Source organism: Patiria miniata, unplaced genomic scaffold (genome assembly GCF_015706575.1).
Source record: "Patiria miniata isolate m_02_andy unplaced genomic scaffold, ASM1570657v1 HiC_scaffold_22, whole genome shotgun sequence".
In the NCBI taxonomy this organism is placed as follows: domain Eukaryota; kingdom Metazoa; phylum Echinodermata; class Asteroidea; order Valvatida; family Asterinidae; genus Patiria; species Patiria miniata.
The window spans coordinates 18,372,962-18,398,434 of record NW_024037061.1 but is presented as its reverse complement, the minus strand read 5'-3'; the positions used below and the strand labels follow the sequence as shown (position 1 = coordinate 18,398,434).

The window sequence follows — 25,473 nt, the reverse complement described above, 5'->3', positions numbered from 1 at the left end:
GGGTGTGTGTAACCTGCGGTTCTCACATAACACAATATAGCTCCTTTTATTATAGGGCATTCCATGGACAGCGCTAAAAATGTAATCTTTTAGTAGAATATCAAAATTAAGTCTTTAAGCAAAAGCTTTAGTAAACATCATGGCATGGATCAATTTCAGTATCTTTTTGTTCAAATGAGTGGAAAAAGTATGCTTGTTTAATGTACGCTTCATTGTTTTGATATTTAAGAGGCAAATAATTACTTCAGGTCACTTTCTTTATTGACTCACCCTGTATAATACACAAATCTGAGAGTCACTGACGTGGATAGTTGCTGAGCACCCTGTGGGCCTAAACTCATACAAAGTTCGTAAATTACAACCTAAAATCAATGTCAGCCCTCACCTCGATTAACCATTGAATCTAATGGTCACAATCGAAGAAATGGCTCATTATGTGTTGTACAGACTAGAGTACCATATTTTTATTTCGTAATAATATAAATTACGCCAAGTCTCACATAAAATTGAACCCTTCCGATGCCACATTGCATAAGTTCCATAACCAGAAAAAAAAAAACTTCAACTCAATATTCCCAATACGCAGGATTTTATCTTGCCCCATGTAAAATGTATAAGGGTGATTCCTTTATTTGTTAAGTGTCAAACTTGGCTTTGGCTGTCATTGTTGTACAGTGCTTGGGAGCTCAACAAATTAAGCCAATGTCTGCATCCAATGCCGTGATTTCGGGAAATATTTCAATTGTAGTCTGTGTAAAAAATACATTATCCTTTATGAAACAACAGCTCTTCAGTAAATATCTGAGTACGTTATGCTTTCTTCATTTATAAAAAAAAAAAAATAAGCGCCAGTTCTCAAACTTTCATTTGAGTCATTCTAAAATAAAGCAGGACAACATTATTTCATTGCTTCTAAATCTATTTGTAGACCCGCAGCATGTACTGCTTAAACCTAATGTACATCCAGATACAGCTTAAAGGGAATGTACATCATTGGCTTTTGCTGTAATTTCCAGAAATGAACTATTTGAGGGGTTAGTATAATAGATCAAATATTGTTACACTGACATATTTGAAGTTTTGTGTTCGAAAATGCTGGAAAAACCAAGAAAAACAAAAATGTTCAAGTAGTCTGGTTCCTTGACTCCACTAAAGATAAAATGGATCAATTCATAGATGCCAGAAAATTGTAAGGTTAGCGGACCAGTCTAGCTGGCCTGCATCCGTTCATGAACATGTAACCATTAGCAAACAAAATTTGGACTGAAAAAAAGTGTAAAGTTGCAGCAGTAGTTGAAAAATAGTTAGGTTTTCCAATGTATACAAAAATACCATTTTCTTGAAAATGACTTCACACCAGGTGCAATACTTTTACAGGATGCTCTAGACTGTCATTTACCAACATCCTAGTAAGGTATTTCGTAAAAACTCGATAGCTTTATTTTTCGATGTTTGCAAATGTTGTATCTTCCCTTTAACATGAACAAATCAAGAATTTAATTCTGCCTTCAACTCCAGATATCATGTGTCCATCAGGTCAAAGATCATCGATGACCTATTTAACGAGTTCTTGGTACTGTTGCTCACCGGTGGGGGGTGCTTGAGCCTGCGGATACTGCCCCTTCTGGGCTCGGTAGGCTATAAATTCAAACAAAAATAAACAAGGGAAAATGGCCAAATAGAGTTTAAGGATAAGACAGTGCATACATTCTCCGTTATGTAACCACAGTTTTTGAGGAAATATCTGAGTACACTTTTCTTCATTCACTGTATGAAATTTAAACGTCTACAACATCTCTTTATTGACACATAAGGTAGGCATATTGCTAAGACCTAATCCACATGCAGCTTAACATGAATAAGTCAAGACTTAAATCCTGTTTCAAGCCTTAGATATCATGCCTTTAGGTCAAATGAGTCATTTAATGAGTTCTTGGAACCATTACTCACCGGTTGGGGGCGCTTGAGCTTGCGGATACTGCCCCTGCTGCGCTGGGTAGGCTAAACAAGAACAAGGGGAAATGGGCGACTAAAGAAGGGTGGTATACTATATATATATATACACATGCACTAAAGGGGGAACACATTATATGAATCAAGAGGCTGCATAGGAGAGACCATAAGCATGGGATTTTTCTATCTGATCATTACTATAGCTTAAAATAATATTTAAGCCGTCTCTTACCAACTTGTGGCTGACCAGCAATGTTGTAGAAGGCTGGTCCCTGGGGCTGTGTGGCAACCCCCATGTGTGGTTGAGCTTGGTATTGGATCTGTCATTATGAGAACAATAATACTTCATTTGCGTGGTTTTTTTCCTCTCAAATACATATTGTAATTAAATACCTCCCACTTTGCTATCGTACGTGTAATTGTCGTTCATCCAGAATCTGAATGTGTTTTTCTTTTTACATCGACTTCTCCTCTTAAAATCCCTGACACCTAAGTGTTACCATAATGTTAACATTTTAAGTGGTCGAATTATTATGATCTCTGAGCAAATATAGGTCTAAAAAGCATTCGCTATATTTTCCCGAGTATTAAGTGTTTCCGTGCTGTAACATATAGGCCTATTTGTCCTTTCATAGTTTCGTCTACTAGCTTCAGTGGTAGTCCAGGGCATGAAACGGACAATAACTACAGGGAGATTTAAAAAAAAAAAAAAAAAGGAAACCCAAATGGTGACCCCCTATTTAAAAAAAAAAGTACTGCATGTAGCGCTTGCGAGATCTTGCCTAGATCATGTACCTTAATGTGATCCGTGGACAAGGTTGAAATGGTGTTTGTGTTCAAAATTCCATAACTTGAAAAGTACATGAGCGATTTGAATGATTCTTTCACTGAAAGAAAGTTTATTAATCAGGCTTTTACATCGTAGATCTGGAAAGCGCTACATGCAGAACGTCTTTTGAAAAAAAAATGGGAGCACCATTTGGGTTTCCTTTTTTTTTTCACTCACCCTGTAGATTGTTTTTGTCAGAAGTGCTTTCGAAAGAAAGCCAATCAAAGGATGAAAGGTAGGCCTATATTGCCACATGCGATAATAACTGCCATACTTGTGATACATACATGCCGCGATGAGCGCACTATAGCTTTTCAGGTGAATTTAAACTGGAGTTTACCTCAAAAGCATGAAATGCTCGGTTCGTACAATCACAAGGTCTCAAAAGTCCTTAATAACCTAATCCCAACGCACCATGTCCTAAGACAAGTCACAATGAGCTAATTTACACCCCGTAAAACTGAATTTTACTTGATCTAGAAAAAAAAAAGCAATGCAGATCTACAAGGACATAACTTGGTGTTGTCACGTACCACAGTCTGAGTTGCTGATCCACCACTGCAGAGTGGACCGCAGGTCATGCTGGCACCAACGATGGCGACAACAAACTCCGCTAAGGCGAGAAGTATCAGTGTAGCATAAACACCATTGATGGCCGCCTGCATAGAATCATTGCAAGAGATGATGTATTAGTTACCTTCACACTTCAAGGGCATCCCACAATTCAACACATAAATATTATTAAACCTAAATATCTTTGCGGTACGTAGGCCTAACGTTCCGTCTTGTAAACGTCTTGGTATCTTTCAAAATCGTTTAACTTCATCATACACATTGAAACACAAATCGCAGTTTGGAAATACTTCAAATCAAGAAAAGCGGAGACGTGATTCTCATTAATATAGCGCCTCGAAAGTAAAGCAACGACGGCAAATTCGCTGAGAAATAAACAAATGTAACAAATAAGACCATTAAAAAGAAGATATACACCCCTGGAGGCAGAAACACGAAAACGTTTTTCATTGTCAGCGGATTAAAGTTCTACTCACCTGCAAATAACAGCATGGTGGAGTGTAATTATAGTAACGATAACGTGTATAAAAAAGGAAACGTTTCTCGTTAACGGTGATTAAAGTATGACCCACCTTCAAATCACAGCGGTACCGATATCTACCATACGAGTTATAACTGTAGTCGTAGTAAACGCATCTTGAATTGATGGTTGACATGCTGCCGGCACTAAAACCAATGACGCAGCACGTCGCCAAACAAGCCAAGATGGACATGACCATGTAGCCGATAGCCTGTGCAGAAAAATCACAATTCCTTCAAAATCTTTCTAAAAGATTTTCTGTCAATTGGTGGAATTGGTCCAAGTCCATTAAAGGGGTCATATGTTAATATTCAGGCCATATATCTGCGAAATATCACAGGACTGTATTCATTTGTTACTTTTTCCCCATTTTGAAGATTTCCCACTTCAAAGTAGCAACAACTGAACACCGTTAATACTGCCAAGTAAGAAACCCTTGACAATGGCTTACCACTCCGGAATTCTTCTTACATCCTGACACAATGCCCAAGATTCCAGCGACGACGTAGAACTGTACAAAAAAAAACATTGCTGAGATTTAGGAAAGGCTAAAGGATTCATTTGGCGTCCACACGTGTGCAACAGATGTATACGAATGCAGCCAAAATGTTCATTTGGCAAGATATTGGACACTTTAGCCTCCGATGTGGACACAAAACGAAAGTGTCTGTTGTACAACGTAAACGTATCATTGCACATGTACACCGTAACCCCACCGTAAACCTCGTGCATGTAAACAACTATTCGTCTTTTTTAATGAGAAATATTCCGCAAAATTCATTCCCCGCTCTCCACATAAGCCTCTGTTTAAAAGTATGATCATAATAGGCATCAAAGCCAAAAACAAACGAATCAGCACTGTCAATAAACAAAGAATAGCATGGAATGAGGGTGAAAATTGTACTCACTAATATACCACACCAAATTGGAGATCCGATGTCAATGATATCGTACACACGGTTAAATGCAGTCACGGTGGCAATCCCAAAAATGACGGTCAAGGAACCCAAAACCACTTGAATTGTTCCTGTCCACAGAATACCCTTCCAGTTACCACTTCGAGGCTGTGGGTTGACCGTGCCGAAAGTAACGCCGGCAGCGGGTTGCACCGTCACCTGGTGAATCAGGTTGAGTGTCAATGGTTTTTCGGGGTATGACTCATTGGTCTTGTGTGGGCCCATAAGCATTTTTTCGGTACACTCTTTGAAACGCTCAGGATCACGTATGGATGCCTGTACAAGTTCAAAACCACTTGATTCAATGTTTTCTTACCCTTTCATGGGCGAGGCCATAACATTTCAAAGTGGGGGGCTTCACATGCGAAACAAACTGTTCAGATAATTTCAATTTTCTTTTTCGCACTTTGACAGCTCACCCAAGGCCAGCATTTTTCCTCATTTGGGTTGGGGCCAACTTTTATAAAGGTAAAATATAAAAATATAAAAACAATGAAGTAAGTCAATGTTTTCATTGATACACTCGCGCAACACCACACACACCATGTCCTTGAGGTAGATATAATTGATCTTATGCCAAAATTAGCACATGAATAGGGTCCATGTACATGTACGTACATGACATTGCAAACACAATAAGTGGACTGTATAATTGTGCGCGTGTAGTCATGTACGAAGACCAGCGGCGTGTGCAGCTTGCCTGTACTGAACGGTACAAAGCAGGCAATATGGCGACAGCATAGCGAATACCGCATATGTAACATAAAAGCACCATCAATGTCATTCATATAACTATCTTAAAATAAGTGATGGCTTATAGTAATTAACATAATACTGATATACACACAGTGCACGATATTGGGGCTCTATTTGATTTTCTTTTACACCATAATGTATTATTCTGAACTGTTATATTCCGGGAGAATTGACTGGCTTACCAGTTGTTGCTGGCCGACGGGCTGAGGCGCAGCCACGTAGGAAGGAGGGGCGTTAGTAGTGGCCATCACCGTGACAGAAAGTATCTCTGGATTCTCTGTAATCAATCAATCAATCAATCAGTTAATTGTCTGTTGGTCTGGTTCATCTATGTGTAGCGAAATAATCTTTTGTCAGGCCATGCATTTTTGTGTTATTATTGCGATCAAGAGAGGGCGTCAGACAAAACCTATAAAAAGTATCCGTATCTGGGCAGACCCGCCGAGGTCGCCAGGGTCATACGCTAGACAATAAATGATTACAATGTATACATTTGGAGGCGCGGGAAAAGAGTACGCGCAACAGGAAAAAATGAGTGGCAGAATGATATGTGGAAACATGAGGGAAGTTTCGGCATGATTTTCGGTGGACAGAAGCAAAATAAATCAGCTCGACAAGTAAATCACATAGAAGAGTCAGTGTGTATGTTTTCGTTCCAGTTTTATTGAAGCCTATACCCCTTTGCTTCACGGCAAAATAACACTACAAATTGGTAACACGGATGGGGTGTGGGTAACGTGTTTGAAACGTGAACTGGACGACGACAAAAACAGAATTTTGAAGCGTATCGTCGAGAGATTTTGCCTGGGCTGCTGCTTAGCTAGCTTCAAGACGGGACGAAATACGGCGAACGGTTTTAGATTTCGTCGATCCATGCATGCAACCGAGACCTGAGCTGCAGGCCTTCCCAATCGAGCCTATCTTGCTGAAAAGCGGACTGTCTGAGAAGTCCGCTGTGCCGTGACAGCTGCCGTTTGATCCGCTACGGAGTGCACCGAGACCCGTGGGCAGCGGACGTACGGTCTTCGCTGCGAGGAGACGGGGTCCGCAACTACACAAACGCCTTCGCTGGACGTTGAATTATTGCACTTCGAACAACGGGGGTGTTGGTGTGACGGATAGCACTATTTGGATGACAGAGGCGTGAAGCTTGATGTCCGAGACTCGCTTGGACTGGGCCTACTGGTGTGGGGAGCTCGAGAGGGCAACAGTCAAGTCGGCTACACCTGGACTGGAGTGACGGTTCAACGCTGCGGTGGATGAACTGAGGATTGACAAGTCTCCGGCCTGGATCGACTGGTGAAACAGCTCATGGTATTGTAACTGCAGGACTGATTAATGAACTTTCACCTTTAATTGTATGTTGAACAGTACGTAGGCTATAATTTCATTAAGGGTTGCCCTGAAAACACAAAATACCCAGTTGTTGTATTGTCGAGGTGTGTTTGAAGTCTGCCTAATACATGTAGTTTGCTCATTATCTCATTTACCTGTGTACATATGCAATAGTGTGTCCCAAGTTATGAAAGTTTGATTGAGAGTGCTTGAGGGATTTTTGTTTGGCACAGAAGCAAATATTATGGCTGACTCAGAAACAGATTTGATAACCCAGTTGGTGACAGGGCTGACAAATGCCCTAAAGCAGGATAAGCCTCGGGCTGTATCACAGCGCCCAATCAAGCTTTCAAAGTTTTCGGGTAAACCCACAAGGGCAGGGGACCCCACTATAATAGAATGGTTAGATGAAGTAGATGTGTACATTCAGCAATGCAGTATCCCGGAGGATGAGCAAGCAAAGGTTGTTATTCAGCATTTAACAGGGGTAGCCCGGGAGGAGATTAAGTGCCATGGGGATGAAATTAAAAACAATATTGCTTCCCTAAAGAAACTGCTTAAGAGGAGTTTTGGTGCGGACGAGACTGTTCAGTCTCTTCAAAAAGCCCTCTATGAGCGCACTCAAAGGGAGGAAGAATCACTGATGGATTTTTCTAGATCGCTTATGCGACTTCATGATCGAATCCTTGAAGTCGCGACAGAAGGCGAGAAGGGCGCCCTCAAGGGGTTACGCGACAGGGTATTAATCAGCCAGTTTGTCGCTGGTGCTAGAATTCAATCTGTTAGGCTGGAGCTGCGCAGGCTTGAGTTAGCCAAACCTTCCCAAAGTTTCAGTGAGATGCGCGATGCAGCACGGGAACTTTTCCGTGACATTGAAGGGGGGTCACGCCCCAAACGGAGTCAAGTGCACCAGGTGTCAGCTGAAAGTGTATCACCTGAGGCTGAAGATAGTACACCGGGGGTCAAGGTCAATGAAATTTCAGTTAATAGGAATAATGACCAGTTGCAACAGGTGTTAGCACAACAGCAAGAGCTGTTGCGATGTCTCCAGTCACAACAGGGTATGTTGTTAAAGCAACAGGAGCAGTTGAATACATTGTTGAAACATGTACATGTAGGGCAAGATGCGAAAATTCCGTGGGTATCGGATACTGCCGGGAACAGACCACCTCTGGTTTGTTTTTACTGTAAGAAACCAGGGCATATCAAGGCTCATTGCAAGCGCAGAATAGCTAAGGAGGCAGCGACAACAGCTCAGCCATCACGCGAACCACAGTTAAGTAGTAATGTGCAGGGTAAAGTAGTCGGGGAGGGGTTAAACCCCCACGCTCCACAACTGTAGGCCGAGTGGTGGAGGACAAGGTCAAAAAGGCCTCACAAAAAGGAGATTCCCAATGTGGAAGGGTGCAGTCAGAGTCTTCCATTGATGAGGTGCTCTCTAAGTTGGTGCGAGAAAGCCCAAAGGCTTGTGTGACTTTGGCAGGCGTCAAAACCACATGTGTACTTGACACCGGAGCGGAGGCGTCTCTGATTTCTGCATCTTTCTACAGGGAGAATCTAGCTAAAAAGATGGCCGGATTGAAACAGATAGGGACGCATTTGCGAGTTTTTGGAGCAAGTTGCGTTGAACTACCCATTGAGGGGTATGTTGAAGTCCCTTTGAGTGTTTACAACTACACAGTTGTAGGCCATTTTTTAGTAGTGAAGGATTCCGTGGAGGCTGACCCAAAACATAGACCTTGTCCAGTGTTGCTTGGATGCAACGTACTGCACTTACTGAAAGATCTTACAATAGAACCCGAGCATGAAGACGCTGGTGCATGGTCATTAGCATTACAGTGGTATGGGTTTTCAAGGGGATTGGACCAAACTGAAACTGAAAATATAGTCAACGAGACATCTGGTAAGGGACCAGTTGCTGCGCGTACAGGCAGAAACCCAACCATGATATTGCCAAGAGAGGTGCGCAGCATACCGTGTTACTTAAGAGCACCGACTGACACCTTAGAGGGGTGTACGGTTTTGGTTGAGGGTCTGCCTGGAGTGAACGAAATGGGGCTCAGTAATAGAACAGGGGAACAATCCGACTCTGGTACATGTACTTTGGGTGCCAACTTTAAGGTTTATGATTCATGTGAGATAACCAGGGGTAGAATTGTCAATGTGTTGGTGGCAAATGTGGGAGCCCATGTACTTGGAATACCTTCACACTTTAAACTTGCCAGCGTCACAAAGATCACTACCAGGCCCAATGTTGAACTTGAGGAGGGGTCAGATGGGATTCATGTTTCAGTGAGTAATATCCTTTGTGAATCTTTGGGGTATCAGGAGTTGCCCCAGACTGATTTAGGCAAACCCGTGGACCATGATATTGAAATAGGTGATGGGGAGTCGTCGCCGAACGGCGAGTTGTACGTTTTCGGGGATGGTTCGGAGTACCAGTTACCCATTGGGTTAAGTCTTGACTTGGGTGTAGAATTGAGCAGGGAGGATCGGGATCAGATAGTACATTTGATTCAAAAACATGACTCGGTGTTTTCAAAAGATTCACTGGACCTTGGGTTTTGTGACCAAGTCCCTCACAAGATTCAGACAACCGATGACCATCCGATAAACCAACCGTATCGGCGTATCCCTCCACACCACTTTAAAGAAGTTAGGGAGTTAATTGAAAAATTCCTGGACCAGGGCATTGTGCAAAAGAGTAGTAGTCCCTATGCGAGCCCTATAGTGCTTGTACAAAAGAAGGATGGGTCCTTAAGAATTTGTGTCGATTACAGGCGGCTGAATGCCAAAACGGTGCGTGACTCCTTTCCTTTGCCTCGAATTGAGGAGTCACTGGAGGCACTCCGGGGGGCTAAGTATTTTTCATCTTTGGATCTCGCACACGGATATCATCAGGTAGCGATGGACCCTGACTCTGTCAGTAAAACTGCGTTTCGGGTTCCCTTTGGCTTGTACGAATACACCAGAATGCCTTTCGGGCTAGTAAATGCACCAGGAACCTTTCAGAGGGTCATGGAGATGTGTCTCGGTGACATGAACCTGTGTGAGTTACTGATTTATCTTGACGATATTTTGGTGTTTTCGTCTACTGTTCAAGAACATATCAACAGGTTGGACAGGGTTTTGTCTAGGCTTGCTCAGTTTGGATTAAAGGTGAAGGGCTCAAAGTGCCACTTGTTTAGTGAACATGTATCCTACCTGGGGCATGTGGTTGGGCCAGAGGGTGTGGCTGTGGATGAAGACAAAATACAGAAAATTAAGGATTGGCCGATTCCGGAGAATGCCGCGCAGCTTAGATCATTCCTGGGCCTGGCTGGATATTATAGGCGCTTTGTGCAAAACTTCTCCAGAATAGCGGCGCCACTGCATGCTCTTATACCCTCACAGGCTAAGGGCAATGCGAGAGGCAAGTTACCTAGTTTTGTCTGGGACTCAGATGCGCAGTTAGCATTCGATGCATTGAAGCATGCTTTAACACATGCACCAGTTTTGGCCTATCCCAATTTTGCCCAACCATTTGTCCTGGAGGTGGATGCATCCCTGCAGGGTTTAGGAGCTTGTCTGTGTCAGGATGACGAGAATGGTAGAAGGCATCCGGTAGCGTATGCCAGCCGCGGTCTAAGGGGTGTTGAAGCTAAATACCCGGATTATAGTTCCTTTAAATTGGAACTTTTGGCGCTCAAGTGGGCGGTAGTTGATAAGTTTAGAGATCACCTTTTGGGGGCAACCTTTATTGTCCTTACTGACAATAACCCGCTTGCTTACCTCAAATCAGCAAAGTTAGGTGCTACTGAGATGCGTTGGGTTTCGCAATTAGCCGCGTTCAATTTTGAAGTACAGTTCCGTTCAGGGAGAAGCAACAGATGTGCAGATGCACTTAGTAGGTATCCTGGGCATGCAAGTGATTCGTCAGAGGTTGAAGGTCTTATGCAGGATAAGTTGCACTCGACTTTACTTCCCAAGACAGCAGTAGTTGATAAAGTGAAGGTTAAACAGACACATAATGAAGTACCCACAGAGGGGGCTGGACCTCCTGGTGTGTTTCCGTCTTGGTCGACGGAGCAACTTTCTTCCTTGCAAAAGGGTGATACAGAGTTGGGTTGTGTCTGGGAGTGTTGGAACCGGAGGTGGACACCAGGGGAGGTAGTGTCTGATGAACATGGCCAATCACCTAAGATTAAATTATGGCTTGATCAGTGGTCACGTATTGTTGATCGTGACGGGGTTCTTTGCCGGCGGGTAATTGATCCTATACATGGAGAATTATTCCAGATACTCTTGCCGAAAAGTCTTCGACAGAGAGTATTGGAAGGGTGCCATGACGGATGGGGGCACCAGGGAGTTGTCCGGACAAGTTCATTATTAAGGAGACGGGTTTACTGGCCACAAATGACGGCAACCGTTCGTCATTATATTGACCATTGCCAGAGGTGTATTACTTCCAAGGTGGCTCAACCGCAGACAAAGGTTCCCATGCGTCATCTGCTGGCATTTCGGCCTTTGGAAGTTCTAGCGGTAGACTTTGTTAAACTTGACAAGGGTTGCAGGGGATTTGAAGATGTTCTTATAATGACAGATGTATACACAAAGTTTTTGCAAGCAGTACCTTGTAAGGATCAACACGCAGTCACAGTTGCTAAAGTGTTAAGGGACCATTGGTTCACAAAGTTTGGTATCCCGAATAGACTCCACAGCGATCAAGGGAGAAATTTTGAGGGGGATATTGTAAGGGAGCTTTGCACCTTGTATGGAATTAAAAAGACGAGGACCACCCCGTACCACCCTGAAGGGAACGGCCAAGCCGAACACTTTAATCGGACCTTGTTTGGGTTGATTCGCTCTCTGGATGAGCGTGACAGGCGCAAATGGCCAGATTTACTATCGCATTTAGTTTTTGTGTACAATGCAACACCTCATTGTACGACTGGGGTCCCTCCATACACTTTAATGTTTGGGCGGGAACCTCTGATCCCTTTGGATCAGATGCTAGGAAGGAGTGATAGTAATTGGGAGCAGGACTTTGTTGCTGAACAGGGAGAATTGCTAGATCGTGCTAGAGAGATTGTAAAAGAGAGAGTAACTAAGCGAAATATCCAAAATAAGCAGCGTCACGATAGTAAGCGTGTCGACAAACCCATACACTGTGGTTCACAGGTGCTTATGAGAAGACTAGCATTTAAAGGTCGTCACAAATTAGCAGATAAATATGAAAAGGTCCCATATAAGGTAATTTGGACCAGTGAACATGGGGATGTTTTCCGAATCCGTCCTATTAGAGGTGGACCAGAGCGAATCGTAAATAGGAAATATTTACGACTTGACCCTATGGCGGAAATTGATTCTCAGGGTAGTGAGGAATCCAGTTCAGATTCAGATTGGGATGTAATAGAGCAACCCGTAGAACAAGTGTTGGGTCAAAAACAACATGGTGTTGGCAGTGATAAAGTAGGGGAGCCAGGTGGCTCTAAGCTGCCTAGACGGTCTCAGAGAATTAATCGGGGCATGAACAGCAACCCATTTCGACTGCCCAAGTCAGTTATAAAGTAATGTCTATCTACTTTGTTTGAACGCTTGTTGCGTGCTGTACGTTGGGAAGTTACTAAAGGAAAGGCTGGGGTATCCAGTTTCCACCTGGTGATCACCCATCTGTCAGCATCAACATGTGTTTGACAGGAAGTACAAGAATTTTACAGAGTTATATGTAGTATTTTGTAAGTACCTGTATGTATAATAGTAACCTGTTTTGATAACTTTCTTTCAGGTGTGTGGAAAGCCTTGTTGCTACTTCGAAGGAAGGTTTGGGGAATCCAGTTTCCTGTAGTGACAACTTGGCTAGCCAACATCTCCAGTAATTATGGGAGGTTTTGTACTTTTTGGTCACAGTTTCGTAAAGAGAATGAGGAACAGGCATGGTTTTGCATATGAGGTAGAACTGCAGAGAAGCAAAATCCCTATCGCATGTATTGGCGAAGGTGGGTTGACTTTTGACCGGGTCCTGTGTAACCAAGGCCGTTATTTCCGACAGTTACAGAAATTGCAACCCACAGTATTAATTATTGATTTGGGAACAAACGACCTGTGTTCGGTTGAGCGAACCCCTAGCCAGGTTCACACCTCACTTTGTAATATGGTGTCTGCTCTTCATAAGTGGGACGTATACCCCGATACTTTGGTGTTTTTACCAGTTTTGCCACGAACCGGGGGGTTGAGAAGCTACCAAGTGTCATTGCAGACATTTAATAGGAGAGTCAAAGATTTCAATGAGCTGTTGGAAAAGTCCACGTTCCTTGAAGATCGATGGTGGGTTTGGCGCCATCGGGGTCTCAAGAACCCGCGTTTTAGTTTAGATGGGGTGCATCTTAATTCGGAAGGAATGCTACAGTATGAGAGGACACTACGAAAGTTACTTAAGTTTTTCGACTCTCGTATCTGGTTTTAGCTTCAAGGACACAAGCATTAAGCTACATTTGTAACTGATTAGAGTATTCATACATGTAAATTCAAAAGAGGAGTTGTATCATGTAACAGAGTATAATGTGTATAGAGTTTATCGAGATTTTGGGCCAATCATTGTAACTTTTACATGACTGTTATAGAAGACAGCCTGAATGGATACATAGCAGTACACGTATTCATTTTTATCAATTGTTATTCAAGCTTGTTGTATTTCCAGTTTTTCCTTGTTTATAATAAGTATGTGTAGTAAGGCAAATAATGTATGCTGTAAAGAAACGACATTTTGATTTTGTTTGATCCTGTGAAAGCATTACTTTTAACCTTGATCTCCAGGAGTAGATCACCCAAGTAGGGGAGTTTGTAGCGAAATAATCTTTTGTCAGGCCATGCATTTTTGTGTTATTATTGCGATCAAGAGAGGGCGTCAGACAAAACCTATAAAAAGTATCCGTATCTGGGCAGACCCGCCGAGGTCGCCAGGGTCATACGCTAGACAATAAATGATTACAATGTATACATTTGGAGGCGCGGGAAAAGAGTACGCGCAACAGGAAAAATGAGTGGCAGAATGATATGTGGAAACATGAGGGAAGTTTCGGCATGATTTTCGGTGGACAGAAGCAAAATAAATCAGCTCGACAAGTAAATCACATAGAAGAGTCAGTGTGTATGTTTTCGTTCCAGTTTTATTGAAGCCTATACCCCTTTGCTTCACGGCAAAATAACACTACATATGTTTGCTCGCATTTCAAAGATGACCTCTGTGGCAGCTACGCATTTCATAAACAAATTATGTATTTATGTCCTCAAATTAAGTTCTATAATTTTGTATCGATCAATTCAAGTACACACAATTTGTTCCTTTGATTTTTAATAAAACAAGGCTAATTCAAATTAAAAGAACTTAAGTATTGGGTATTACCATTCATGAAAAACTTACTCGGAAAACCGTATTGACGAAGAAGCAATAAAAATATTCAAGAACACTGGCATGTTACTCGTTTAAAATAGTACCTCCCGAGTACAATTTCATTTCATTCGTTTTACGATATTTAAATTACTCAATCTTGAATTGGGGCAGTTAATACGTTTACGAAACGTTAATGTGACACATTACTTACTTTACCAAGACGAGCGGTTCGTGCAATTTCGAATGCTGGCTATCGTGATCATGATGTTTGCTAAATTAAAATCTATTATATTGTAATGACTTATATCACTTCACGGGAATAACTCATGTATACATTCACGCATAAGATATTCCCTCCCTGTATTAATTTCTTATTTGACGCAAAAAAGACATCTAAATTTTAAGTAGGCCTATAAGCTATAATACACGAATTAGTGCTAGGGAAAATGTGTTCGTCCAATTTAACAGAACGTCAATGTATTAAATAGTGTTGTTCGTCGAGGCATCTTTTATACTGGAATAATTAGGATGATTCTCTTAAAAATCATTGCCCTATCTCAGTGAAAAATGCCTCGTCTCACACGTAGTTGTCTGTCTTATCTTGTGTTTAGTTTGTCCTTAGTGTCCATTTCACAGTATCTTGTAGCCAATATTTGTCTCAGTGTCCATAGGTTAGTTTGCATAGTATATTAGAACATATACAAAAATGCTTGCTTCTTTGCTCCGCCTCGACGCCCTATGCTGGACATCCACTAGATGGAATTTGCACTTGTACAAGTGCCTTACAGACAAAAAAGCCTTTCGCTTAAACCTTACACCTCAATGTAATTTCATTTGCTGCTTGATTGCTGTGTACGTAATATTTATCAAATATCATATCATTGTAAAATGTGTACGTGATTGTACAAATTGTAATGAATGACTGCATTGAATCTTACGGAATGAAAAACAAATGCAATCGTTTTACCTTATAATTACGCTAGAGTGTTTCTGCTTCTTCAACCGTCGTCACTGCCTGGCACGGCGTACTGTACAAAGCGCATACCGACTGCGTTTGTCGGGCAATTATTATTAATGCGCGCCATTACGTCATATTCTTAATATAGCATTTGCTTTAGTATTGCCACAAAAGCCTCCCATCATGTATCTCAGGGTCCGCTTTTAGATCCCTACGCTATAGCAATGGTACGGCCGAATGATGAAAAAAGGCCTTGGTTACCACTAGTGTATTTGATCTCTCATTGGATTCATACTGTTTAACCAGTAACCTAAAGTCAGCACTTTACCGACGCACCACCAATATTAATGCGCACGAAATGCATGGACTGTATAATACAAGAATTGATCTCCATATACACAGACTGGATAGGACTCCCGCAGTGTTTGTGCACGAATGCGCGGCCGAACAAAGGCGGCGCGTTTACTGTCAGACGGGTAAACGCGCATTGTGCATTCATTTTGTTTACCCTGGAAACTCGATTATTGAGTAAGATTTTTTCTTACAGGAGAGATTTGAAGCGCTCTTCCAAAACAAATAATTAAAAAAAATACATTTAATGAACGATGACGAGTTACCTTAATCACCTCAAACAGCTTTTCCACACTTCTTTATTTTACATTTTCGAATATCTCCTTTTCCTGTTTTTTTTTTTAAATCTTCCCTCCCAAGATTGATTGTAAGTAAATTGCCATTTCAGTTTTGCCACATTGGTCATCAGAGAACGTTGATTTACTCCAATAATGAAATGAATAATTGCATTAATAATATTCTGAAATGAGGTCACATTTTTTTAACTCAACACTCAAACGATGATTTGTATGGAGATTCATTCAAATGATTGAAACAATTATCTAATTAATCAGGAACAACATCTTCCCGTCCCTAGGTACAATATTACAGATTGAGCAAGGATAGTAGAGTCATTTTCCTGGAATCCGTAACCATGTTGCGGATACCTTTTTTGTCCTTGATGTATTTGACAAATAGGACCAATGTAAAGAAAAAAATAGCTCCTATACACCTCCCAAAAGTGACGGCCAACTTTTTATAGCACTTTTTTTTCAAAATGGCTGCCGGCGCCATATTGAAATACGTAACAAGTGATATCTCGGGAACCAGATGAGCCATAACGTAACGATAAATGAGGTGTCGATTCCCAAATCCCTATGTTTTCCTGCATTTTCCCGATTGATCATTTTTTCGAGGGTGGGCAGGGTATTTCCCCCCAGGCCCCCCCCCCAACCCCTTAAATAAACAACAATATGATTTCGCCCCTCTCCCCCCCTTTTTTTCTCCTGTTTTTTTGGCTTGCCCTCCCCCCTTCCCCCCCCCCCCCCACCTCGCGACGCCCATGATAGTTGCCATTTCATTATTTTGATTATTTATTTCGCGTGCTATTGTAATGAATCTGTTGCTTATCATTCATCTGGTAAACAATTCCTCAATGTTCACTTCCTTGTGTTGGATTTTTTTTATTTAATCAGCTGATTCATCTGTTTATATATATTTTTGTTTCGATATCGTTTTAACTTCAATATCACGAACGGTTTAGAAGAAAACCCGCGGAGAAAGTGGTCGGGTTGTGCCCGATCACTCAACAAGATCAAACATGTATATAGCTATGTAGGCAATTATACAGGCATCTTTCGAAGCCGGGGGCTTATATGAAGATGCCTTGACAAAACAAAACCGAAATGTCAACTCAACAATTACAGAAACAGACTAACAATCGGACAAACACAAATAGAGAACATGGGATAAAATGTGAGGGTTAGAGAAAATAGAAAATGCCATAAATGAATAATGATGTTGCTAGTCATAAATTAAAGCTAAGCATCAATATTGTAAAATAAGTAAAAACGATATCGAAACAAAAATATAAATATACAGATGAATAAGCCGATTCAATAAAAAAAAATCAAACACAAGGAAGTAAACATTTACGAATTTGTAACCAGATGAATGATAAGCAACAGATTCATTACAATCGCACGCGAAATAAACAATCAAAATATTCAAATGGCAACTATCATGGGCGTCGCGAGGGGGGGGGGGGGGGGGGGGGGAAGGCAAGCCAAAAAAAAGGGAGAGTTCCTTACACTAACGATCGCACAAGGCATGATGGGAAACACCATGGCGCTGCAAGATCGTACCCACGGGGCACGAGGTTGGGATAGAGGATATCCATACAGCATTCACACAGTAGACTTTACATATTGACCAATTCGCCCCCGGTTTAACGAAGATGGCTGCGTATAATACGAACGTTCAGCGCGTACATACGCACGCGTTGTATCAACAGTTGACGCGCACTTTAGTCACGTACACATATAATGATGTTCTAAAAGGGACACATTTCCGTAGTGATTAATATTTCCAAAACGCCGAAAAAGTGAACTGCGGCATTGAAAAAGTAAATCACGTCGTTAGAAAAATTGTAAACCTTGGTCAGTGGTGGTGGTCAAAATATAAGTCAAGTGAACCGCGATGTTACAAAAGAAATCATGCTGTCTATAAATTCGGCAACTTGTCCTTTGTAGATCACCAGCCGGTCTCACCGGTCTCACCAATATGGCGTCAAATTCATTCATTGTGCGGCTCTCTATTCGCTATCAAGTCGTTACATAGAGATCAGTGGTTGACGTGCACCGTTCCTTGTGTGAGAAGACGCGCGTACACGTTATATGTACACGCAGTGGCCGCGCACCCCCAATTGTACTTCCTTTGCCGGTGAGGGGATGGGGGATATTTACCCCCCCCCCATATATTTTGTAAAGAGTGCCGTTTTTTACGAGCGCTCTTTCTTAACGAGCGCCCGTTTTTTGGAATGTTGCGCAAAAGTCGGCATATGTGCCGTCATGAAAAGCGGCACCTATTGTCCGATATTGCCCATGATCGGCCGGTCTGAACAGCGCCCCCATAAGAAGATGATGTCCAATCGCCCCACCACTTGCCCACGAAAACTGGGATCTGAACGTCCATGGACAGCTGAGTTTTGTGATCTTTTTATTGAAATACATGTAGATACAACGCCGGTCATAGAGTAAGAAAATTACGCGAAATTTTTTCACAGTTAAAAGTCAATAAGATGTACTTAATCCCTATATTTTTTTATCAAAATGGAGCCACATAATTTTAAGAATTCGGTTAATTTCTTTTCAATCCATCCTGTATTGCGGCTTGGTGGCTTCCATCTCATGAATTGCTCGAGTTGTTGGAAAGCTGATGTGTGGAACCGGATTTGTCGAAAGAAAGTTGGCAATGGAAGTCATCGCACTCTTTTCCTCTTCAGTGAGTTCATCTGCTATTGCATTTGGACCTACTCCGTCTGGAGTTGCTCAATCAACAGTTTCAACTCCGTTCCAACATCCAGCCTCCCACTCAATTTTGACGTTTGCGGTCTCCCTTTTATATGCTGACATACAAATGGAGACCGCAAATGCGGTCACACTTTTGGCACATTTTGCAACATTTATTTTTAACGTGAACGTTATGCTACGTTGGTAAATATTTTCATAAGGATAATGTTATATTAAAATATAAATAAATTAAATAAATTAAATATAAAAAAAGACTGCACAGAACACGTGAGGGTTTCGTGGATCCAATAGTATAGTCGAGTGTTGTGTTCACAGTCTATTTACACAGCGCCCGCTGGAGTCGAAAAGATTGGGCTGCGCCATGTTGGAATTGTGTGAATAAAGTGTTTACTCTCTTGAATCTGCATTGCTCTTTCTCTCAGTACTGAATTTGTAACCCATTTATACAGTTTGGAAAAACTAGCATCAAGGCAGGACGAAAACTCTTCAGAACTACTAAAACGGTTCAAGAACAAAAACGCAAATTCAAGACATTTGAATTTCTTTATTGACCTCAATTGAGGACTGCGGCGATCAGAATCAAAACATTCTTTATATTTTAGACCTATAACATAAAGGTCTGCATAACGAAATTTGCGATAGAAAAGGAAATATGGAATAATAAAAACGCACGTGATGTCCTGATTTTACAGTTTTACAACCCTTTCCCTGAAATATGGTTTCGTAAGACTAAAGGAGTTTATGATACCAAAGGCATCACAAAAATGAAATCAATGCAACTTATATTTTAGCAGCATAACCCAAGCAAAACATAAATGAAGGTTTTGCCCCGTACGAATGTTCTGTATAACTATCATTACTGCATTCCTTCTTTTGGCTCCTTCGTACAAGCGGGCACTGCTCGTTTTTTTTTCTTCAGTGTTTTTCCATGAAACAAAATCTCACCAAAAATAAATTGAACACTTCCGTTGCCACATTGCAATAAGTGCCATATCCAGACCGTGAACAATTCCACATCAACTCGATATTCCACATATGACCGATTTAATCATTCCTGTATAATGTATCAGGCTATAATTCCTTTCTTTTGAATGTGCAGTCAAAAAATATCAGATCGAGCCTCCTGAGTCTAGTATTTAGGAGCTCAAAAGATGAAGCCAATGCATCAGCCGATGCCATGATTTCGGGAAAGGCACAATATTAGTGTATTTAACATAACATTATCCATCATACCATAGTTCTTGAGTAAATATCTGAGTACGTTATATTTACATAAAAAAAATAAGAATCAGTTCTCCAACATTCTAAGTTTAATTTTATGAAAAGTAGTGGAAAATGGAGCCATACAAATTGCATTTACTCTAAACCTATTTCTTGACGCATGACTGCTAAAACCTAAATGTAATAAGAAAGCATATTTAAAAAACAATATGTGGCTCACTCAGTTTAATAAACATAGGGCGATTAAGTACATATTATTCACTAGTAAAATTGAAAATTTCATGCATTTTGCAAACTATGTTCACAAGTTAATATAATTTAATACACACATCACAAAATTCAGTTGTCCACCAATGAACATGTATGTACATGCGTTTTCCTGCTTTTTAAGAATGCACGAAAATTTGCCAAGGAAAACCGACAAAAATCACCATCATTATTTCAGAAAAATATTATCAAAATCTCACTTGTATCTGAATGCATGTGTGTAATATGTGGTGCTCACATAACACTAAATAGCTCCTTAGGGCATTCAATGGACAGCGCTAAAAATATAATCTTTTAGTAAAAAATTAAAATATAATCTGTTTGTAAAAGTTTTACTATACTTCTCATGGCATAGATCAATTTCAGTTTTTTTATATTAAAATGAGTGGAAAAGGCATGCTTGTTTATGATTTCACTTTGTTGGTCTGTCAACTTTTATTGCTTTTTAAAAGGCAAATAATTTCTCCAGGTGACTTTCTTTTTCACTCATCCTGTATAATTGACAAATCTGAGAGTCACTGACGTGGATAGTCACTGAGCACGCTGTGGGCCTAAACTCACACAAAGTTCGAAAATTACAACCTAAAATCAATGTCAGCCCTCACCTAGATTAACCATTGGATCTAATGGTCACATTCAAAGACGTAGCTCATAAATTGTTCTACAGACTAAAGTACCAGTCTCACATAAAATTTAACCCTTCCGATGCCACATTGCAATAAGTCACTTAACCCAAAACAAATAAACTTCAACTCAATATTCCCAACACGCCCAAATCTACCATTATTCTGTAAACTATATAAGGGTGATTCCTTTATTGGTTAAGTGTCAAACCTGGCTTTCGCTTTCATTGTTGGTCGCCTTTTGAATATGCGGCCAAAAAATATCTAATCATGACAAAATCCAATGTGTTTGGGAGCTCGGAACATTAAGCAAATGTCTACATGCAGCCGATGCCGTGCTTTCGGGAATGGCACATTATTGAAGGAAAAGTTCTTCAGTAAATATCCGAGTGCGTACGCGTTTCTTCATTTTTGAAAATGAAACATCAGTTTTCCAACTTTCATTTGCTGTAAATTATTCTAAAATGGAGCAGGACAACATAATTGCATTGCCTCTTAACCTATTCCTTGACGCATTACATGTAGGCCTAATGTGAAAGCCTAATGTACATCCACATACGGCTAAACATGAAAAATATCAAGAATTGAATTATTCTTCAAGCCCAAGATATCTTAATTCCATCAGGTCAAAGGTCATCGATGACCTATCTAGTGAGTTCCTGGCACTGCTGCTCGCTTGGGGGTGCTTGAGTCTGCGGGTACAGCCCCTGCTGGGCTGGGTGAGCAGTACATTAAAACAAAAACCAAGGGGAAATGGGCTGATGAAGTTTTAAGGAGCAAGTGTAGTTAATATATAAAATCTCCGTAATGTGACAGCAGCTTTTGAGGAACTATCTGAGTACATTTTTCTCCATTTTCTTTTTAAATTTACACATCAGCAAGATTTTCTCTTTTATCTGATAAGAACTATTGTAAAAGGGAGCCAAGCAACATATTGCATGGCCCCTGACCCTGATTTTTTGACGCATGATTGCTAAAAGTTTAATGCACATCCACATGTAGCTTAATAACATGAACAAGTCAAGACTTAAATTCTGTTTCAAGGCCTAGATAACGTGATTCCATCAGATCAAAGGTCATCGATGTGTTATTTAATGAGTTCTTGGTACTGTTGCTCACCGGTTGGGAACGCTTGAGCCTGCGGATACTGCCCCTGCTGGAATGGGTAGGCTATACATTAAAACAAAACACAAACAAGAGAAAATGGGCGGATGAAGTTTTATGAAACGATGTGACGACTGAAGAAGGGTGGTATACATTTATATATACACATAAGGGGGAACACCTTATACGAATCAAACGACTGCATAGGAGAGACCATAATCCTCGGATTTTGCAATCTGTTCATTACTATAGCTGAACATATTTTTTTTTAATACATCTCTTACCAACATGTGGTTGTGGCCGACCAGCAGGTATGTTGTAGAAGGCCGGTTGCTGGGGCTGAGTAGTAACCACCGTGTGTGGTTGAGCTTGGTATTGGATCTGTCGTTATCAAGAACAATTATACTTCATTTGAGTTTTTTTCCTCAAATATATCATCGTCTAATTAAATACCTACCACCTTGCTAAATCCCAAATCTGAATGTTCTTTTCTTTTTACATCGACCTCTCCTCTTAAAATCCCCGACACCTAAGGTTTTACCATAATTTTAACACTTTAAGTGGTCGAATTATTATGATCTCTGAGCAAATTTAGGTCTAAAAGGCATTCGCTATATTTTCGCGAGTATTAAGTGTTTTCGTGCTGTAACATATTTTTCCTTTCATAATTTCGTCTACTAGCTTCAGTGGTAGTCAGGGCATGAAACGAACAATAACTACAGGAGAGTCAAAAATAAGGAAACCGAAATGGTACACCCTTTTTTTTTTTTTTTTTTTTTAAAGTAGAATTGCATTAGCGCTTGCTAGATCTAGGATACTGAAAACCCAATTAATGAACTTTCTTTTAGTGAACGAATCATTCAAATCGCTCATGTACTTTTCAAGTTATGGCATTTTGAACACATAGGCCTACTCCGTTTTTAAGCCTTGTCCACGTCTCACAGTAAGTGTATTTAGCAAAACGAAAACTATTAATAAACAAAAAAGCACACCAGAACAATCTCATATTGATAACTGGCACTTATCATAACATTTATTGTAAAAAACTGCTGCTTCTAAAGTTAAAATAACATTCTTTATAACAAGAAATATTTAGATACCTTTTTGGAAAAAAAATATTGCAGCGACGTAGCTTTCGATGTCATCGCAACGTCTTCATTCAGCATAGTGAATTAAACCACTCCGGTCATGTAGCCTAGTTTGGGCGATCACAAACCAACATGTCTTTAGGAAAAACTAACTAACATTTGCGGAGGCATTGGCGTCAGAACATACCATACTGAAACCGATCAATACCATCAGATCGTTTTTGGTTCACCCTAAAGATAAGACCCCACATCAAAACAAATGCGGTCTTAAGTTATTAGATTCAATGTCCTGATTGCCCCAAATAATATGTGGGGGAGACGAGCAGATCGCTGGGCACCAGGTTTAAACATTCTAATCTGAAGCAAGCCGCTTTAACAGCAGTTGGTGAACTCATCAAAGATTACCAACACTCCATCAGCTTGGAAAATGTCCAAGTCATTACCAGGGAGGAATCGTTCTGGAAAAGGAAAATACGCGAGGCAATCGAAATCAGGACACAAAGCCATCTTTTAACAGAGACTCCGGATACGATCGATCTGCCCGCCATCTACGATGACCTGCTGGTTTGAAGATGAAGATGTTGAAGATGCTGAATGAAGATGTCGCGATGACATCGAAAGCTACGTCGCTGCAATGTTTTACTCCAAAACGGTATCTAAATATTTCTTATCAACGTGATGGAATCCAATACCAGTGTACGGTGCTTTATAATGTCAAGAGTTTATAGTCCTGCCGTATAGCTGCTATACTTGGTTACCCCGGAGACCTCCTTAAATGTGATCCCTGGACAAGGTTTACAAGTGGTATTCTTGTTAAAGATTCCATTACTAGAAAGGTCCATGTCAATTGAGCGATTTGAGGGATTCTTTCACTAACAGAAAGTATATTAATTTAGCTTTCATATGCAGAACTTCCTTAAAAAGAAAAGAAAAAAGGAATAGGGGGCACCGCTTTGGTTTCCTTTTTGTTTTACTCACCCTGTAGATTGTTTTGGTCAGAAGTGCTTTCGAAGGCAAGCCAATCAAAGGATTAAAAGGTAGGTTTATGGCCATTATGCAGTATATTTACCATACTGTATACATTCTGTGATGCATAGGTTAGAAATGAGCGCACTATAGGTTGCCCGCTAAATTTGAGTTTACCTCAAAATCATGAAATGCTGGGTTTGTTTGTCAAGGCATCATGTAGACTAAGTCAAGTCACAATGAGTTATTGCGACAAAGCCACGTCTATGTCATTATTTTACACTCCATCAAACTGGACTTGTCAACTGAATTGTTATTTACTTGATCTTGATAAATTTAAAATGCAATGCAGATCTACAGAGGACATAACTTGGTGTTGTAGCAACACGGTACGTACCACAGTCTGAGTTGTTGATGCACCACTGCAGAGGGGACCGCAGGTCATGCTGGCACCAACGATGGCGACAACAAACTCCGCTAAGGCGAGAAGTATCAGTGTAGCATAAACACCATTGACGGCCGCCTGCATACGAATCATTGAAATAGATGTGAATTAGTTACAGTCACATTTCAAGAGTATTCCACACTTCAACACATATTACACCTAAATATCTTTGCGGTACGTAAATGTCCGTCTTGTAAAAAACGTCTAGGTAATTTACAAAATCGTTTAACTTCATCATACATTTTGAAGCACAAATCGCAGTTTAGAAGTAATTTGAATCAAGAAAAGTGGAGACGTGATTCTTATTAATATAGCGCCTCGAGAGTGAAGCAAGGACGGCAAATTCGCTGAGAAATAAACAAATGTAATAAATAAGAAAATGATAAAAAAGAAACACGAAAACGTTTTTCATTATCAGGGGATTTAAGTTCGACTCACCTGCAAATAACAGGATGAAGGAGGGTTCTCATAGCTATAACGATAACGCTTATAAATTGGATGACAGACGTCATTGATGGCTGACATCCTGGCAGCCCCAAAACCAATGACACAGCACGTCGCCAAACAAGCCAAGATGGACATGACCATGTAGCCGATAGCCTGTGCAGAAAAAAACCAATTCCTTTGAAATGTTTCTAAAGATTTTCTGTCCATTGGTGGAATTGATCCATGTCCAGTGGTCCTATGTTAATGTTCAGGCCATATATGCAAAATATAATAGGACTGTATTCATTTGTTACTCCCCCCCCCCCCCCCATTTTGAAGATTTTCCAAGTTCAAGGTAGCAATTACTGAACACCGTTATACTGCAAAGTAAGAGGCCCTTGACAATAGCTTACCAGACCGGAATGTTTCTTACGTCCAGACACTATGCCCAAGGTTCCAGCGCCGACGTAGAACTGTACAAAAAAATCATTGCTGAGATAAAGGAAAGGCTAAAGGATTCATTTTGTGTCCACGTGTGCAACAGATGTATACGAATCCAGCGAAAAATGTTCATTTGGCAAAATATTGGACACCTTCAGATTCCGATGAGGACACAAAACGGTACACGGCATCACTGTACACGTACACCGTTACCCCACCGAAAACCTCGTGCATGTTAACAACTTTTCTTATATTTTAAAAAGAAAAATTTGTCAGGT

At 40.7% G+C, this 25,473-nt stretch overlaps 1 protein-coding gene across 1 annotated transcript; it reads right to left on the bottom strand.

Moving 5' to 3' along the window:
• Window positions 1-1,452: 1,452 nt before the first annotated feature.
• On the bottom strand, window positions 1,453-15,293 carry LOC119730143. The gene is made up of 9 exons (XM_038202916.1): window positions 15,262-15,293; window positions 5,770-5,864; window positions 4,784-4,990; window positions 4,327-4,386; window positions 3,832-4,086; window positions 3,316-3,441; window positions 2,186-2,273; window positions 1,951-2,001; window positions 1,453-1,638 (listed from the first exon to the last, which is right to left on the bottom strand). Exons 2-9 carry the CDS (start codon window positions 5,833-5,835, stop codon window positions 1,556-1,558), a joined length of 936 nt encoding a protein of 311 aa, XP_038058844.1. The 5' UTR covers window positions 5,836-5,864; window positions 15,262-15,293; the 3' UTR covers window positions 1,453-1,555.
• Between the last annotated feature and the right edge of the window lie 10,180 nt (window positions 15,294-25,473).